Here is a 20,471-nt window from a genome sequence, read left to right as displayed (position 1 = left end):
GACAGCTTCCCAGCGGACATGTTTCTTAGCATGCTAAGAAACATTTGTCCGCTGGAAATCTGTCCGCTAGCCTGTACACACGATCGGATCTGTCCGCTGACACTGGTCGGCGGACCAGTGTCAGCGGACATGTCCGGTCGTGTGTACGAGGCCTTAGGAAAATTAAACTGATTGTACAACCACTTTTACCTACAGGTAAGCCTAGATTATGGCTTACCTGTAGGTGCTGGAAATATCTCCTAGACCTCCACGGTTTAGAAGATATTTACAATAGAGCCGTGCGCTGATGTCTACGGCGCAGGCACACTTTAGAAACGTCGATCGTGCCATTTCTAAAGGGGGTCATGCTGTGACTGGCAGGTCCTGTGCACATGCGCGGGAGTGATGTCACGCAACTCCAGCCAGTCACAGAGCCGGAGTTCGCGGCCCCCCGGAAGGAAGAGGGGTGAAGATGGACGCTCGCTGCTAGTGGGGACAGCGGTGACATTGCAGGCTTTGGTTTCAGGTAAGTGACACATGATGGGCTACTATGTGATGCATAATAGCCCATTATGCTTTACCCTTGCATGGAAATAAAGAGGAAGTAAACCCATCGGCATTTAAATCATATTGTAACGTGTGTGGTCAGTTAAAGCAGTGAAAAGTTTCACTAATTGTACTCTTAGGGTCGGATTCAGATAGAATGGAGTATCTATCCGCGCGGTGTAACGTATCTCAGATACGTTACGCCGCCGTAATTTAGGGCGCAAGTTCCGTATTCAGAAAAAACATGCGCCCTATGTTACGGCGGCGTAACGTATGTGATCCGGCGTAAGCCCGCGTAATTCAAATGTGGATGGTGTGGGCGTGCTTTATAAAAATTTACTGTGACCCCACGTATTTTACGAACGGCGCATGCGCCATTCGTGAAAAAATCCCAGTGCGCATGCTCGAAATTACGCCACAAATCGTCATTGCTTTCGACATGAACGTAAATTACGTTCAGCCCTATTCGCGAACGACTTGCGCACGGAAAATTTTCAAAACTCGACGTGGGAACGACGTCCATACTTAACATAGGATACGCCTCATATAGCAGGGGTAACTATACGCCAGAAAAAGCCTAACATAAACGACGTAAAAAAAATGCGCCGGGCAAACGTACGTTTCTGAATCGGCGTATCTACCTAATTTGCATATTCGACGCGTGAATATACGGAAGCGCCACCTAGCGGCCAGCCTAAAATTGCAACTAAGATACGACGGCGTAAGAGACTTACGCCAGTCGGATCTTCGTCAAATCAATGCGTAACTGATTCTATGAATCAGGCGCATAGATACGACGCCGCACACTCAGAGATACGCCGTCATATCATCTACATGAATCTACCCCTTATAGTTCTTCTTTAACCCTAATTCGTCTACCTCTCCATACCCTTCAACAAGATGCTGATTGTTTGTATTTCTACATGCAGGGCTCCTGTTTAGTGCTTGCTGGTCTTGCGGACAGCTTGGTCTGCGTGTTCCCAGTATCCAGCGGTATCCCAAGCGCTGATTGCTCCTATATCTGTTCACGCACTGCCAACCGCACTTTATTCAAGATTGGTGATGAAGATCCACGACAGAATCCATATCCTGTGCTGACAATGGAGATCTCTAATGGAGGCTCTGAGGTGTGGTACAGCAATGGGCCTGGCATCCTCATAGTGGAACTCACATCTCTGAAAGTGACCAAAAGGCTGGAACCTTATACCGCGCCGTCTTTCGTTATCTCAATGGCAACCAGCACAGACTGCAACGGAGAAGACACAGTTTGGTGCTTAGATGATAAAACCAACACTTTAGTTATGTATCATGCTGCTGACTGCCAACTCTGTGCTCGATATTTCTGTGGTGACTGTAGCCCTTTAAGGGACATGTTTGCTTTAAAGGCTACTTCAGAACTGGCACCAGTCACCTTGCCAGAAACAAACTGTGACAGGCAATGCCAATCCGAAGCCAACATCATCTACAGCCAAGATCGAGGAGTGCAGCTCTTAAGCCACCAAGATTCCCTCACCGACTATTGTTCTCTGTCTTCATCTTCCTCTGAACCTCAAGGAACAGCCAAGTCCTCCTCCAGCCTACCCAGTACTCCAGTGAGTTACAACAGCACGCTTTTCTCCACAGACAGCGAGGAACCTGAACTGTCACGGGAACAAAGGCCCAGGATGCCTAGCGAAAGCTGGGGAACAAAAGCGCCGCCTACAGAGGAGGAGAAGGTACTTTTGCAGGCGGTACGGGTCCTGGCTGTTAAGGATTTGCTTTGGGTTCCCAGGTGAGCTTTGCTTTAAAAAAACATTGAAATATAATAGACTAATCCAACCTTTCTCAACCTTTTTACCCCCCTTGAAATAATGTTCAGGTCTTCAGGAACCCCTACTAAAAGTCGTTGGGGGGGAACACCCCTTATATTGGTGGTGAGTGGGAAGAATGCCCCCTTCAACAGTGGAGGTCACATAATGAATATCAGGTCTAGCATGCATCCTTTTATGCATGTCTACACTTTTCAGAGTGTGCACATATCTTCAGTCACATTAGAGTAGTGGTGTAGTGTCTCACATATTATCATTACTTATAGAGGTATGCCAGGGTCCCATGGATGGAGGAGGTGGAATGGGAGGTCAGAATGCTCATTTGTAAGTGGTTGTGACGGACCCCCGTACTCAAGATGAGTCTATCCACCATAAATGCTTCCTCTGTCCGGTACCACACAATCCAAGACCCCTTAGCTTTCCCATTCACTAGTCGTAGCTCAGTGTAGGGTAAAACATCCGACCGTTTTATTAGAACAAGAATACAGTCTTATATACAGTTAAAGAGGAGGTTCCTACCTCCTGCTCATATTACTCTAACAATACACTTGTAACCAGAAACATACATTTAACATGAGCTAATTAACTAATCCCTTAAAGGGGTTGTAAAGGTACAATTTTTTTTTTCCTAAATGGCTTCCTTTACCTTAGTGCAGTCCTCCTTCACTTACCTCATCCTTCCATTTTGCTTTTAAATGTCCTTTTTTCTTCTGAGAAATCCTCCATTCCTGTTCTTCTGTCTGTAACTCCACACAGTAATGCAAGGCTTTCTCCCTGGTGTGGAGTGTCGTGCTCGCCCCCTCCCTTGGAGTCAGGACGCCCACTAACGCACCGCTTCTTTCTCCATCTGCAATGTAGAGAGCGTCCTGACTCTCCTGTAGTCCAAGGGAGGGGGCGAGCACCACACTCAACACCAGGGAGAAAGCCTTGCATTACTGTGTGGAGTTAGACAGAAGAACAGGAAGTGAGGATTTCTCAGAAGAAATTAGGATATTTAAAAGCAAAATGGAAGGATGAGGTAAGTGAAGGAGGACTGCACTAAGGTAAAGAAAGCTATTTAGGGGAGAAAAAAAGTTTTACCTTTACAACCCCTTAATGCATATCATGTGTAGCATGCATCCTTTTATGCATGTCTACACCTTTCAGAGAGTGCACATATCTTCAGTCACATTAGAGTAGTGGTGTAGTGTCTCACATATTATCATTACTTATAGAGGTATGCCAGGGTCCCATGGATGGAGGAGGTAAAATGGGAGGTCAGAATGCTCATTTGTACCGGCCCCCGTACTCAAGATGAGTCTGTCCACCGTAAATGCTTCCTCTGTCCGGTACCACACAATCCAAGACCCCTTAGCTTTCCCATTCACTAGTCGTAGCTCAGTGTAGGGTAAAACATCCGACAGTTTATTAGAACAAGAATACAGACTTGTATACAGTTAAAGAGGAGGTTCCTTCCTCCTGCTCATATTACTCTAGCAATACACCTGTAACCAGAAACATAAATTAACATGAGCTAAGTAAAGTGGAGGTTCCGCCGATTATTATTTTTTTTTTTAAAGCCAATCAGCTACAAATACGGCAGGTGCTGACTTTTAATGGACACTTAGGCCCCTTTCACATTGGGACATTTTTCATGCGGTACAGCGCTAAAAATAGCGCTGCTATACCGCATGAAAAATCATGCCCTGTACTCTTCAATGTGAAAGCCCGAAGGCTTTCACACTGAAGCGGCGCGCTAGCAGGAACGCTCCAAAAGTCCTGCTAGCCGCTTCTTTACCGCGGTATAGGAGCGGTGTGTTCACCGCTCCTATACCGCGCCTTCCCATTGAAATCAATGGGAAAGCGCGGTAATACCGCGGTAATACCGCCGCAACGCGGGCGGTATTAACCCTTTTTCGGCCGCTAGCGGGGGTTAAAACCTCACCGCTAGCGGCCGAATATCGCGGTAAAAACGATGGTATAGCCGCGCTACAAATAGCGCGGCTATACTGTCACCGCGGCTGACGCTTCAGTGTGAAGCCAGCCTTACCTGTCCAGCGCGCCCGCGATGTCAGTAGATGAGGCTGAGCAATCGCTCGGTCCTCAGCTGCTTCCGCCGCCATCCTCGGTGAGGGAATCAGGAAGTGCGGCTTCACTGCCCGATTCCCTACTGCGCATTCACGAGTATCGCGGCGCGCCGTCACTGGTCACCACCTCAGGACCAGTAAACAGTGTTTCCCAAAAGACAGCGGGGGGGGACATTAAGGGCCTGGGAGTCAGAACCCAGAAGTGGTGCAAATACCTGTTAAGACAGGTATCTGCACCCCCCTCCCCCTAAAAGGTGCCAAATGTGACACCGGAGGGGGGGAGGGATCCAAAAAGCGGAGATTCACTTTTTGTGTGAACCTCCGCTTTCATCGAATTTTTTTGTGTCACTTTAAGGCCCGGTTCACACTTGTGCGAGTTGATAACGAATGCCATTGCGTCAAAAACTCTTTGAATGTCATCCCTAAAGTCATTGTTTTCAATGATGGTCGTTCACATACATGCGTTGCGATTCCTCTACGAATGCAATTCGATAAAAAAAGGGTCTTGTCTCACTTTACTGTGTCGCTTTGCAAATTTAGTCTCCATAGACATCAGTGTAAATCGTTCTGGAATCGCAATGATGGTTCACATATGTGCGAGTTCCACCACGCGATTCTCCACAAAAAACAGGAAGTACACAGGAAGTTAACACCTTTTTTTTTTTTTTTTTTTACACTATGATTTCATTGGCTAGAACATTAATCGCAGCTATGTCCCACTCCTGAAATTCGTGTTAAAATCGCGATAAAGTCGCAGTAAAATTCGCACCTCAGAATGGACAAAAAACTGACCAAATTCAGAGCGCATCAGTGTGAACCGGGCCTAATGACGGAATGGTGATACAGTAAGGTGACCAGATTTTTTTAACCACTTAAGGACCGCCTCCTGCCCATATACGTCGGCAGAATGGCACGCCTGGGCACAAGCACATACCTGTACGTCCTCTTTAAGTGCCCAGTCGCGGGCACGCGCCCCGGTCTGAAGCTCCGCGGGACCCGCGGACCTGATCGCCGCTGGAGTCCCGCGATCTGTCCCCGGAGCTGAAGAACGAGGAGAGCGGTGTGTAAACACAGCTTCCCCGTTCTTCACTGTGGCGCTGTCATTGATCGTGTGATCCCTTTTATAGGGAAACACAATCAATGATGTCACACGTCCAGCCCCGCCCCCCTACAGTTAGAAACACATATGAGGTCACACTTAACCCCTTCAGCGCCCCCTAGTGGTTAACTCCCAAACTGCAATTGGCATTTTCACAGTAAACAATGCATTTTTATAGCATTTTTTTCTGTGAAAATGACAATTGTTCCAAAAATGTGTCAAAATTGTCCGAAGTGTCCGCCATAATGTCGCGGTAGCGAAAAAAATCGCTGATCGCCGCCATTAGTAGTAAAACATTTTTTTTTAATAAAAATGCAATAAAACTATCCCCTATTTTGTAAACGCTATACATTTTGCACAAATCAATTAATAAACGCTTATTGCGATTTTTTTTTACCAAAAATAGGTAGAAGAATACGTATTGGCCTAAAGTGAGGGGAAAAAAAAGCTTTTTTATATATTTTTGGGGGATATTTATTATAGCAAAAAGGAAAAAATATAGAATTTTTTTCAAAATTGACGCAAAAAATAAAAGCCGCAGAGGTGATCAAATACCGCCAAAAGAAAGCTCTACTTGTGGGGAAAAAAGGACAACAATTTTGTTTGGGAGCCACGTCGCATGACCGCGCAATTGTCAGTTAAAGCGACGCAGTGCCGAATCGCAAAAACTGGCCAGGTCCTTTACCTGCATTTTGGTCCGGGTCTTAAGTGGTTAAATGAAATTCGGAGACATATATTTTTATTTTTTTCACTAATAATGGCGGCAATCAAAGTAAAAGATATTTTTTTTTATTTCAAAATTGTCGCTGTTCTTTTGTTTATAGCGCAAAAAAAATAAAAACCGCAGAGGTGATCAAATACCACCAAAAGAAATCTCTATTTGTGGGGGGAAAAAAGGACGCAAATTTTGTTTGGGTACAGCGCCGCACGACCGCGCAATTGTCAGTTAAAGCGACGCAGTGCCGTATCGCAAAAAAGTGCTCTGGTCAGGAAGGGGGTAAAAAACCTTCTGGGGCTGAAGTGGTTGAATAAACCCAAAGGCGCCTACCATGGGCAACTACTCAGCACCTCTGCAGATAGTAGCGCCACCATTACAGCTCTTAACCAGAATAAAAAGACAAAGGGGTAGATTCACGTAGCTGCGCTTTAAGTTACGGCGGCGCAGTGTATTGTATTTACGCTACGCCAACGCAACTTACAGGAGCAAGTGCAGTATTCACAAAGCACTTGCCCTGTAAGTTGCGGCGGTGTAGCGTAAATGGCGCCGGCGTAAGCGCGCGGAATTCAAATGTGGAAGGGGGCGTGTTTTATGTAAATCGATGATGACCTGACGTGATTGACGTTTTGTACGAACGGCGCATGCGCCGTCCGTGTACATATCTCAGTGTGCATTGCTCCAGAGTACGCCGCAACGACGTATTGGTTTCGACGTGAAAGTAAATTACGTCCAGCCCTATTCGCGAACGACTTACGCAAACAACGTAAAAAATTTAAATTTAGAAGCGGGAACGACGTCCATACTTAACATTGGCTGCGCCTCCTAATAGCAGGAGCAACGTTACGACGAAAACGACTTATGCAAACGACGTAAAAAACTACCGCCGGGCGCAAGTATGTTTGTGAATCGGCGTAACTAGGTAATTTGCATACTCTACGCTGAAAACGACGGGAACGCCACTTAGCGGCCAGCGTGAGAATGCACCCTAAGATACGACGGCGTAAGAGACTTATGCCAGTCGTATCTTAGGCTAATGTCGGCGTATTTAGCTTTCTGAATACAGAAAGTAGATACGCCGGCGCAGATTTGAATTTACGCGGCGTATCTATGGATACGCCGGCGTAAATTCTCTCTGAATCCGGCCCATCTCCTTACAGGCCATACTACTTCCTGCACCTTTCTAATCCAGCAATTTGGGAATTAGGCTAATGCTGGATTTACGGAATTTCCTGGATTAGTGTTTTTTTTTTTTTTTTGGATTATAAAACTTTTTTTCTGGTAAAAGGTGAAAGATGACAAAACTGGTTTGTAGAGCCTTGGGGGAGATGTAGCCAAAATATAAAGAAAATGATAAGATCTGAACTGTGGGATAGGTCTGAGTGTTTTTTTATTATTACCTGTATTGTTTCAGACGTGGAGGTGACATCATCATCATAGGACTGGAGAAGGAGTGTGGAGGGCAGAGAGGACGGGTGATTGCTGTATTGCAGCCTGGGGATCTGGCAAAAGACGGGTAAGAAACTACCGCAGTAAAACAGAATTAAAAAGAAATGGAATTAAAGGGAGTTGTAAAGATACTGGGCCGGATTCACAAAGAGTTACGCCGTCGTATCTTAGGGTGCAATTTTTCCGCTGGCCGCTAGGTGGCGCTTCTGTTGATTTCGGCGTAGAATATGTAAATGACTAGATACGCCGATTCACGAAAGTACGATTGCCCGTCGCAGAAAAGATACACCATTTTCGTAAGAGATACGCCACGTAAAGATAAAGCTGCCCCCTAGGTGGCGTAGCCAATGTTAAGTATGGCCGTCGTTCCCGCGTCGAAATTTGAAAAATTTACGTTGTTTGCGTAAGTCATCCATGAATGGGGCTGGACGTAATTTACGTTCACGTCGAAACCAATACGTCCTTGCGGCGTACTTTGGAGCAATGCATACTGGGATATGTACACATGCGGCGTTCGTAAAAAACGTCAATCACGTCGGGTCACCAATAATTTACATAAAACACGCCCCCTCATCCTCTTTTGAATTAGGCGCGCTTACGCTGGCCCCATTTACGATACGCTGTCGTAACTTAGGAGGCAAGTGCTTTGTGAATACAGCACTTGCCTCTCTGACTTACGGCGGCGTAGCGTAAATACGATAAGCTACTCCGCCGTAAAAATGCGCGGATCTATGTGAATCCGGCCACAATTTTTTTCCCTAAATATCTTCCTTTCCCTTTGTGCAGGCCTCCTTCACTTACCTCATCCTTCCATTTTGCTTTTAAATGTCCTTATTTCTTCTGAGAAATCCTCACTTCCTGTTCTTCTGTCTGTAACTCCACACAGTAATGCGAGGCTTTCTTCCTGGTGTGGAGTGTCGTGCTCGCCCCCTCCCTTGGACTACAGGAGAGTCAGGACGCTCTCTACGTTGCAGATAGAGAAAGGAGCTGTGTGTTAGTGGGCGTCCTGACTCTCCTGTAGTCCAAGGGAGGGGGCGAGCACGACACTCCACACCAGGGAGAAAGCCTTGCATTACTGTGTGGAGTTACAGACAGAAGAACAGGAAGTGAGGATTTCTCAGAAGAAATAAGGACATTTAAAAGCAAAATGGAAGGATGAGGTAAGTAAAGGAGGACTGCACTATGGTAAAGGAAGCTATTTAGGGAAAAAAAAATTGTACCTTTACAACCCCTTTAACTACTTGCTGACCAGCCGCCGCAGTTCTACGGCGGCAGGTCGGCTCCCCTGCGCGAGAGCCTGTAGCTCTACGTCGCCTCGCGAAGCCCCCCGCTCGTCCCTGATCCCGACACGCGTGCCCGGCAGGCGCGATCACCGCCGGGCACCCGCGATTGCTCGTTACAGAGCGAGGACCGGGAGCTGTGTATGTAAACACACAGCTCCCGGTCCTGTCAGGGGAGAAATGCTGATCTTCTGTTCATACAATGTATGACCAGCGATCAGTCATTTCCCCTAGTGAGGCCACCCCCCCTGCAGTTAGAACACACCCAGGGAACATAATTAACCCCTTCCTCGCCCCCTAGTGTTAACCCCTTCCCTGCCAGTGACATTTTTATAGTAATCCAATGCATTTTTATAGCACTGATCGCTATAAAAATGCCAATGGTCCCAAAAATGTGTCAAAAGTGTCCGAAGTGTCCGCCATAATGTCACAGTACGGGAAAAAAAAAATCGCTGATCAAAATTACTAGTAAACAAAAAAATATTAATAAAAATGCCATAAAACTACCCCCTATTTTGTAGATGTTATAACTTTTTACGAAAAATATGTAGAAGAATACGTATCGGCCTAAACTGAGGAAAGTTTTTTTTTTTTTTATGTATATATATTTTTGGGGGATATTTATTATGGTAAAAAGTAAAAAATATTCATTTTTTTCAAAATTGTCGCTCTATTTTTGTTTATAGCGCAAAAACTAAAAACCGCAGAGGTGATCAAATACCACCAAAAGAAAGCTCTATTTGTGGGGAAAAAAGGACGCCAATTTTGTTTGGGAGCCACGTCGCACGTCCACGCAATTGTCAGTTTAAGCGACGCAGTGCCGCAAAAAGTGCTCTGGTCTTTGACCAGCAATATGTTCCGGGGGGTTAAGTTGTTAAACTGCCTGAAGAGCTTTATTGGAAGGCGATTTTGCCTTGGTTACAAAAGAGAGCGCCGTATCCCATCAGACCTGACCCATTGAAAATTCTGACATTCCCACCTTGATCAGATCCTATAAATTTGCATAATCCCAAATCTCTTTAAAGCGGAGTTCCTACTAAATAAAAAAAATTTGGGGGGATAAATATCGTTTTTAGAATACTTTAAAATCAAACCCTACACTTCGATTGGCGATTTGCGATCATCGGATAGCTTATAATCTTCTGTCCCCGACATGTTCCATTTTGCTTGTGGGCATCTGAAGCCCACAAGCACTATCTTCCGGGTTTGCGGTGCTGCATGCACTGCCCGTTCTCGTGCATGCGCCGTATGTACGGCGCACACCGCCATACACTTCCGATGTTGCCATCACGACAGGCGTCGGAAGTGCCTGCCCCGTTGTGATGTGCAACGAAGATAAACTACGTCACTTCCGGTTTCGCAATATCGCAAGAACGAGCGGCGGCCATCCACGCTGACTCCTGGGAATTATGACGCATAGCTCCCAGGAGACAGTGCGCCGCTGCATATGACGGCCATATCCACGGGTGGCAGAGACCAGAAACGCCACAGAAAAGTCTCATACACGGGTAACCCTTAGCAAAAATAAATAAAAAATGTTTCCATTGGACAATGATATCATTGCTAGAATGCTATTCATGTAAACTTGAACATTTGTGTGGAACTCAGCTTTAAACGCGGCAAAAAGCCGAATTCCATTAGGTAGATTCAGGTACGTTGCCGCAACTTTAAGGCGGCGTAGCTTAAGGCATTTAAGCTACGCCGCCGTAAGTTAGCGAGGCAAGTACATGATTCACAATGTACTTGCCTGCTAAGTTACGGCGGCGTAGCTTAAAGCGGGCGGGCGTAAGGGCGCCTAATTCAAATGTGTGTAAGGGGGCGTGTTTTATGGTACTGGGGCTTGACCTTACGTTTTTGACGTTTTTTTTAACTGCGCAGGCGCCTACATTTCCCAGTGTGCATTGCGGCTAAGTACGCCGCACGGGCCTATTGATTTAGACGTGGACGTAAACGACGTAAATCCCTATTCACGGACAACTTACGCAAACAACGTAAAAATTTCGAATTTCGACGCGGGAACGGCGGCCATACTTTAACATTGGCTACGCCACCTAGGGGGCATCTTTAACTTTAGGCGGCCTATCTCTTACGGAAACGGCGTAAATGTACTGCGGCGGCCGGGCGTACGTTCGTGAATCGGCGTATCTACTGATTTGCATATTCTACGCCGACCGCAATGGAAGCGCCACCTAGCGGCCAGCCAAAATATTGCACCCTAAGATTGGACGGCGCAAGCCGTCGTATCTTAGATATGGTTAAGCGTATCTCTGTTTGAGAATACACTTAAACATAAGTCGGCGTAGATTCTGAGTTAGGTCGACTTATCTACTGATACGCCGGCCTAACTCTTTCTGAATCTACCTATATGTCTTTGGAAGCAGGTCTGGTGTCATTCATTACTACATTGGGAAAAAAACAAGTAGAGGTCATTAAAGTGATAATAACCTCTTGGTGCCGACAGTACGCAAATATGTGACCTCTCGGCGGGTGGGCGTTGATGCAGAGCAGCTGCATATTTGTGTAACAGAATGTAAATACAGATGTGTATAGAAGGCGCCCCCTGCGTGCTCCCGGCACAGTTACGGGCGGATTTACTGCGTGTTGATGAGGAAATTGAGCGATTTTCCTTCTTTCCAAACGTGATGGAAGGAAAGAAAATCTAATCATCTGTGGGAGGCTTAAAGCAGAACTTTACCCATAACAACTTACACCTGATTCCCCGTTCCAGCAACAAGCACAAGCCCAGCAGCTCCAGCCGCTTTCTGGGGGTCCTCATTGGATAGATTGACAGCAGCAGGAGCCATTGGCTCCTGCTGCTGTCAATCAAATCCAGTGACACAGGAGCAAGGGGCGGGGCTTGAGTCCTGCGGTCTGCGTCAATGAAAGGGAAGGGCTAGGAGCGCTGCCGGGGACCCCAGAAAAGGAGGATCGGGGGCGCTTTGTGCAAAAACCTTGCACAAAGCAGGTAAGTATGACATGTTTGTTTTAATAAAAAAAAAAAAAAAAAAACATTTACAATTACTTTAAGTACTGTAGTTTGTCGCCATTCCATGAGAATGCGCAAATTTAAATGACGTGACATGTTGGGTATCTATTTACTCGGTGTAACATCATCTTTCACATTATACGAAAAAATTGGGTAAGTATTGTGTTTTTTTATTTTATTTGTATTAATTTAAAGTATATTTTTTCCCAAACAATTGCGTTTGCAAAACTCCTGCGCAAATAATGTGTGACATAAAAAAATACTGATTTAAACTTGTAAACAAAAAGTGCTAGAAAAAAATCCAGTCCTCAAGTGGTTGAAGGCTAACTCCAGTTTCGTGGGGGAAAAAAATAATAGCAAACTAAGAAAAAATAATCCAGCACATATAATTGTGACAGGAGTGTGTCCCGCAAATTCAGTGTTCGCCGGCGGCCTGCGATCATGAGACCGAGAGGCAGAATGGGGAGATGCGTAAATTAAAGATGTAAATAAGGCATTTACCTGTTCTGCCTAGTGGCATGACAGGGATCTACAGCCCCCTGTCATCGGGAGCAGTGATCTCTGTCATATGTCAGTGGTAACCCCCCCAATCCCCCCCAAGTTAGAATCACCCCCTAGGACACACTTGACCCCTTCATCCACCCCCTAGTGTTAACCCCTTCCCTGCCAGTGTCATTTATCACAGAATCGGTGCATTTTTATACCACTGATCGCTGTAATAAATGACAATGGTCAAAAGTGTCCGATGTGTCCGCCATAATGTTGCAGTCCGAATAAAAATCGCAGATCGCCGCCATTACTAATAAAAAAAAAAAAATGCCTTAAAACCTATCCCCCTATTTTTTAGACGCTGTGGGCCAGATTCACATGAAGTGCGGCGGCGTAACGTATGTCATTTACGTTACACCGTCCCAAGTTTTCAGCGTAAGTGCCCTGATTCACAAAAGCACTTGCCTGTAAACTTGCGGCGGCGTAGCGTAAAACCCCGTCCGGCTCAAGCCCGCCTAATTCAAATGGGGCGTGCTGGTCATTTAAATTAGGCGCGTTCCCGCGCCGAACGTACTGCGCATGCTCCGTTTTGAAATTTCCCGCCGTGCTTTGCGCGAAATGACGTCGCACCGACGTAATCTTTTGAACGGCGACGTGCGTTACGTCCTTTCCTATTCACGGACGACTTACGCAAAAAAAATATGTAAAATTCGACGCGGGAACGACGGCCATACTTTAACATGGGCAGTCTAAATATAAGCCATGAAATAGCAGCCGTAACTTTACGCCGGGAAAAGCCGACTAGCGACGACGTAAGAGAATGCGACGAACGCGCGTACCTTCGTGAATCCCCGTAAATAGCTAATTTGCATACCCAACTCGGAAAAACTACGCAAACTCCACCCAGCGGGCGCCGAAGAATTACACCTACGATCCGAAGCCGTACGCCTGTCGGATCGAAGCCAAAAGCCGTCGTATCTTGGTTTGAGGATTCAAACTAAACATACAACGCGGGTAATTTGAAAATACGCCGGAGTATCAGTAGATACTCCAGCGTATTTCCTCTGTGAATCTTTTTTTTTTTTACCAAAAATATGTAGAAGAATACGTATCGGCCTAAACTGAGGAAAAAAAATATTTTTTTTATATATTTTTGGGGGATATTTATTATAGCAAAAAAAATATAAAAAATTTTTCAAAATTGACGCTCTTTTTTTTGTTTATAGCGCAAAAATAAAAAACGCAGAGGTGATCAAATACCACCAAAAGAAAGCTCTATTTGTGGGGATAAAAATTATCAAAATTTCAATTTGGGTTACAGTGTTGTATGGACAGCGCATTTGTCATTCAAAGTGTGACAGCGCTGAAAGCTGAAAATAGGCCTGGGCAGGAAGGGGGTGAAATGCCCGGTATTGAAATGGTTAAAAATTACCTTTCCTTTTCAATCTGCAGACCGCTGTAATTTTCTGAGAATGCATTGAAATATGGCTACCTGGAGTTGTTCTGTACACGGAATGTGTACTGACCTCTCCCAAGAAACAGTTCCTGCTTGTGTGATTGGCTCACCAATTTTCCCAGAAGCCTGCCTAAGATACAAGTCAGATTTCAGGCATCCCCTGCAACAAAAAATGTCATTTTTGGAGAGATACTTTCAAAAATGGGTAGTTAGTGGTCGATGGTCCTAATGAGGATACGGCAACTCATCCCTTAATTGAATTGAAAAGGGAAAAGGAGGGGTGTGGGATTATTGCGGTGCCAGCAAATAGAAACCAAACACAATAGATATACAAAAATAAAAAGATTATTGATTACCAAAAGGATAAAAAAGTTTTTGGGTTCAAACATATAGGCAATACAATGGAAATGTGGGAGCAAAACAACGAGATACAGGCCATCGGTCAGGTCTTCCCGACTAGTTTCGCCAAAACTTGGCTTCATCAGGGGATTTATGACATGACCATCTCAGTGAGTGGCTCTGAAGGGATGAAACAAAGGATTATTTATCAATTTATTCAAATCCATTAGATATATATACAAGGTTTATTCGACAATATTTAACATATATAGTTTGGCTGGGAAATATGGCGGAGCAGCAAAGGCCAAGGCACCACAGTAAGGTCCAAACAAAACCCCCCCATGCTCCCAGAAACCCCCCATATAGTGCATGGTGGCACAAACAACCCTGTAGGGCAGGAAAAGTATTGAAACCTACCCAATGCTCCCTATGTGAACCAAGGGCCAGATTCTCAGTGGAGATACGACGGTGTATCTGCAGATACGCCGTCGTATCTCTGCGTTGCGTCGTCGTATCTATGCGCCTGATTCTTAGAATCAGTTGCGCATAGATATCTGTTAGATCCGACAGGTGTAAGTCTCTTACGCCGTCGGATCGTAACTGCATATTTACGCTGGCCGCTAGGTGGCGCTTCTATCGAATTCCACGTCGAGTATGCAAATTAGCTAGATACACGAATTCCCGAACGTACGCCCGGCCGACGCAGTAAAGTTACGCCGTTTACGTTAGGCTTTTCCCGGCGTATAGTTACCCCTGCTATATGGTGGCGTAAGTGCGGCGTACCAATGTTAAGTATGGCCGTCGTTCCCGTGTCGAAATTTGAAAAAGTTACGCCGTTTGCGTAAGTCGTCCGTGAATGGGGCTGGACGTCATTTACGTTCACGTCGAAACCAATGATGTCCTTGCGGCGTACTTTGGAGCAATGCACACTGGGAAATTCCACGGACGGCGCATGCGCCGTTCGGGAAAAACGTCAATCACGTCGGGTCACAGTACATTTACATAAAACACGCCCCCCCTGATCCAAATTTGAATTAGGCGGGCTTACGCCGGCCGATTTACGCTTCACCGGCGCAAGTGCTTTGAGAATACAGCACTTGCCCGTTTAAGTTGCGGAGGCGTAACGTAAATCGGATACGTTACGCCGCCGCAAAGATAGGCGGTTCTATGTGAATCTAGCCCCAAGCCGGAAAATCACCTGAGAACAGGTGGGATCCTAAGGTCCCCAGCCGTGGCTATTGAGAAATAATACAAATAGTCACATTAAAGTGGTTGTAAACCCACTATTATGACTTTTACCTACAGGTAAGCCTATAACAAGGCTTACCTGTAGGTAAGGAGAATATCTCCTAAACCTGCACGGTTTAGGAGATATTCCCCTCGCAATGCGCCGCTGATTGCAGCGGCGCATGCGCAGGGGGGGATCTACGGCGAAAGGACCGGCAGCCGCCAGACCTTGCCGAGTTTTAAATCTCCCGCGCGCATGTGCGGGAGTGACGTCATCGCCGCTCCAGCCAATCACAGCGCTGGAGCGGCGATACCCGGAAGACACGCCGAGTCAAGATGAAATCTCTCTCGGCGTGGACCAGGTAAGTGCTACACACCTCGTTCCGAGGTAAGTATTTCATAATGAGCTAATATGCGGTGCATATTAGCTCATTATGACTTTTCCCTTACAGAAGGAAAAAAAATAAAAATTTTAATGCAGGTTTACAACCGCTTTAAGGGAAAGCCCTTCACCAATAATCATAAAAATAGAAATCATTATACAGAATATAAACTTCAATAGGAGCCTGTCTAAAGAGATGCAGGCCCAGCAGATTTCTTCATTAGTGCTCTGCAGCTCCACACCTGACGGTTAATTATGAAACCACTCCCATTAGACTCCCTCAGTAAAGAGGCACAGACAAACACACAGGGGTTTCTTCAGAATAATAAAAGGTAGGAATCTGCAACAAAGTTTGATATACTCCTTGCACGGTGCTTAGATCACCCATAAGGGAATGTTTTTTTTTTTCTCAACACTTTAAGAAGGATACACTAGCAATCAGAGTGAAAATAATACTTCTTCATCGTTTGCACTGCTGCTGTTTTTCTCTCTTTGCTATAAATAAATATGTGATGGGTCTGATCTCTGCCTTCCAGGGTCTGTATAGAAGCCGCTGTCGTGTCGAAGGATTCGGTGGTGTGCTGCCTGCAGAGCGACACCCTGGGCTGGATCCTGTCAGTCTGGAGAGGATGGGGGGCGGCAGAGTTTGACATTTTCTATAATTCAGCTGATGAACTCCGGAGACTGGAGACCTGCATGAGAAAGAGGAGATAGCACAGTGATGGCGATGGGATCTCGCTTATGACGGCGGCTTCCTCCGCCTTTCACGTCTCTGATGAAGCCCCTCGTGGAGATGTCACCCTGGATGAAGACATAGGAAGGGCGTGGAGGAAAGTCATCTCTATGAAGCAAAAGTGAGGCTTGGAGGAAGATGGACTGCGAAGAATCGGAAGCCGTTTCCTCCGGCAGTCTTGTGGTGCAGAAGATGCAATAACTGCAACAGCATTTAAGGACAACACTAAATGCGGTGTAAAGTAGGGTGACCAGACGTCCCCGGTTTCCGGGGACAGTCCCCGGATTGAGGACACTGTCCCCAGGTTTAATTTAAAAAATCTGGTCACCTTCGTATAAATGCAATATATAGGCACAGAGCAGACAACTGCTTACAACGGAGGTATGCAATTAAAGGTTGCCTGATGGTAACTGTCCTCAGGGGTGTCAGGTTCAGATTGGACAGTTTGATGTCCAAGGATCATAGAGTAATAAAGTATTTATTGTATGCACTAGCTGTGCTAGATTGCAAAACTGTAGGATTTATAAAAGCTGCAGAACATAAAGAACAGACTGTAATCTCCCTGCCCAGACCCGTACCATACACAGCGAGAGCGTCATCAGGTCAGCTCTTCTCCCCACAGGTCTGCAACTCCTGGCAGCTTGTAGTGCACTTTCACCAATGAGCTTTAATGGGCAATGTGCTGCCGACTTTAGTGTTCCCAAATTCATCTGGGAGAGTAAAAAACCTCAGACTGCCACAATAAGGGCCCTTCACACCTATGCCCATGCACTAACATGCATTTCTATACTTTTATGCACTTTTTTTGTTTTGTTTATTTGTTAGGCAAAGGGTTGTAAAAAATAAAAACCCCATAAAGGTCCCCATTCACACTTGTGTGTTTTTGGAGCAGTAAAATGCAACTGCTGGCAAAATGAGAGATGAGATGTGAGCCGGTCGGATAACTGTCCGTGGAAGGACACGTGGATAATGCAGAAATATGAACACTACCATTGATTAGAATGGCACAGATATAATCATGCATTTTGCATATAGTTGCTTGTATATTTAAAATCCAACTCTGGGAAAAGCAGGGACTACCCCACTGCAAGGGTTAAATGCTTGTCTGGGGCAGAGGTCTCCAAATTTTTCAGCATAAGAGCCCTTTCACACTGGAAACGCCTATAGCGGAGCGTTAAAATAGCGGTTATTACCGCTACATTGGGGTCCCCGTCGGAGCCCCCCTTACATTGGGATCCCCGTCAGAGACCCCCCTTACATTGGGGTCCCCATCAGAGACCCCCCTTACATTGGGGTCCCCATCAGAGACCCCCCTTACATTGGGGTCCCCATCAGAGAACCCCCTTACATTGGGATCCCCGTCGGAGACCCCCCTTACATTGGGATCCCCGTCGGAGACCCCCCTTACATTGGGATCCCCGTCGGAGACCCCCCTTACATTGGGATCCCCGTCGGAGACCCCGCTTACATTGGGATCCCCGTCGGAGACCCCCCTTACATTGGGATCCCAGTCGGAGTCCCCCCCCTTACATTGGGGTCCCCGTCAGAGACCCCCCTTACATTGGGATCCCCGTCAGAGACCCCCCTTACATTGGGATCCCCGTCAGAGACCCCCCTTACATTGGGATCCCCGTCAGAGACCCCCCCTTACATTGGGATCCCCGTCAGAGACCCCCCCTTACATTGGGATCCCCGTCAGAGACCCCACCTTACATTGGGATCCCCGTCAGAGACCCCCCCTTACATTGGGATCCCCGTCAGAGACCCCCCCTTACATTGGGATCCCAGTCGGAGTCCCCCCCCTTACATTGGGATCCCCGTCAGAGACCCCCCTTACATTGGGATCCCCGTCAGAGACCCCCCCTTACATTGGGATCCCCGTCAGAGACCCCCCCTTACATTGGGATCCCCGTCGGAACCCCCCCTTACATTGGGATCCTCGTCGGAGACCACTCTTCCATTGGGGTCCCCGTCGGAGACCCCCCTTACATTGGGATCCCAGTCGGAGTCCCCCCCCTTACATTGGGATCACAGTCGGAGTCCCCCCTTACATTGGGGTCCCCGTCAAAGTCCCCCCTTACATTGGGATCCCCGTCAGAGACCCCCCTTACATTGGGATCCCAGTCGGAGTTCCCCCTTACATTGGGATCCCAGTTGGAGTTCCCCCTTACATTGAGATCCCCTTAGGAGACCCCCCTTACATTGGGATCCCCGTCGGAACCCCCCCTTACATTGGGATCCTCGTCGGAGACCACTCTTCCATTGGGGTCCCCGTCGGAGACCCCCCTTACATTGGGATCACAGTCGGAGTCCCCCCTTACATTGGGATCCCAGTCGGAGTCCCCCCTTACATTGGGATCCCAGTCGGAGTCCCCCCTTACATTGGGATCCCAGTCGGAGTCCCCCCTTACATTGGGATCCCAGTCGGAGTCCCCCCTTACATTGGGATCCCAGTCGGAGTCCCCCCTTACATTGGGATCCCAGTCGGAGTCCCCCCTTACATTGGGATCCCCGTCGGAGACCCCCCTTACATTGGGATCCCTGTCGGAACCCCCCCTTACATTGGGGTCCCCGTCGGAGACCCCCTTACATTGGGGTCCCCGTCGGAGTCCCCCCTTACATTGGGATCCCCGTCGGAGACCCCCCTTACATTGGGATCCCCGTCGGAGCCCCCCTTACATTGGGGTCGCCGTCGGAGCCCCCCCTTACATTGGGGTCGCCGTCGGAGCCCCCCCTTACATTGGGGTCGCCGTCGGAGCCCCCCCTTACATTGGGGTCGCCGTCGGAGCCCCCCCTTACATTGTGGTCGCCGTCGGAGCCCCCCTTACATTGGGGTCGGAGCCCCCCCTTACATTGTGGTCGCCGTCAGAGACCCCCTTACATTGGGATCCCCATCGGAGCCCCCCCTTACATTGGGGTCCCCGTCGGAGCCCTCCCTTACAATTGGGGTCCCCATCAGAGTCCCCCCTTACATTGGGGTCCCCATCAGAGTCCCCCTTACACAGCACCTAAACTGCCCCTGCCATTGAAATCAATTAGCAATCGCTGCCGAAGCGTCTGAAAAGCACTTCGGCAGCGGCGTTTTGCACGTGCTTTTAACCCCTTGGCAAGCCCTTCTTTGGGGTTAAAAGTGCCCCGCTCCCGCCCGCACATCCCCGGTAAAGCTCCGCTGAAACTAGCGGCGCTTTATCACTAACGCGGCCCGCGCCCCAGTGTGAAAGAGCTCTAAGACAAGCCATACATGTGATTTGAGCTGGCATTGCGCCAGACTGCATAAAAAAAAAAAATGGACATGCACCATTTCTTGCAAGTCGGTGCACCACGGCGCACTGCAGCGCAGGTACGTTGACAAGGTGCATTTGGGACACCATTAACGTGATCATAAACTCTTTGACAGAAAAAAAGTTTCCACCTGCAAGGCAATATCATAATGTGCTAGTATGCACCGCAAACTAATACATGATGAAAGACTTCCCTTGTAACAAAGCCCTCCAGCCGTGCGCTTTCACAGTTGCTTCCATGTTCACCCGGTCTTCCTTCCAGGTTAGCGGACTCCGTCCGTCTGACTGGCCACACCGCAATGACGTCACACGTGCACGCTGGAGTCGCGCCCAGGGCAAACAGCTCTTAAAGAGGAAGTAAACCCTCTTAAAAAAATCTGCAAAAAAAAAAAAAACCCTGCAAGAGAAAGGCATAATGAACTAGTATGCATAGCATACTCTTAAACCTAGGTTTAAGAGATATTTCTTGGACCTACAGGTAAGCCTTAACCACCGATATACATCGGCAGAATGGCATGGCTGGGCACAATCATGGACCCGGTCCGAAGCTCCGCGGCCGCGGGACTCGCGGACCCGATCGCCGCTGGAGTCCCGCGATCGGTCCACGGAGCTGAAGAACGGGGAGAGCCGTGTGTA

General features: G+C 47.4%; 1 protein-coding gene across 1 annotated transcript in view; it reads left to right on the top strand.

Annotated features, from left to right (window-relative positions):
* The window catches only part of LRRK1 (leucine rich repeat kinase 1), a 305,999-nt gene extending 288,258 nt beyond the window's left edge, over positions 1-17,741 (top strand). The window contains exons 32-34 of the mRNA XM_040342319.1: positions 1,455-2,296; positions 7,628-7,729; positions 16,358-17,741. Of these exons, the coding sequence (XP_040198253.1) occupies positions 1,455-2,296; positions 7,628-7,729; positions 16,358-16,535 (1,122 nt within the window). The 3' untranslated portion in view covers positions 16,536-17,741. The remainder of the gene's footprint in view (positions 1-1,454; positions 2,297-7,627; positions 7,730-16,357) is intronic.
* The last annotated feature ends 2,730 nt before the right edge of the window (positions 17,742-20,471 follow it).

This window comes from Rana temporaria, chromosome 3 (assembly GCF_905171775.1).
Source record: "Rana temporaria chromosome 3, aRanTem1.1, whole genome shotgun sequence".
Lineage (NCBI taxonomy): Eukaryota > Metazoa > Chordata > Amphibia > Anura > Ranidae > Rana > Rana temporaria.
This window is presented reverse-complemented; position numbering and strand designations above follow the sequence as displayed.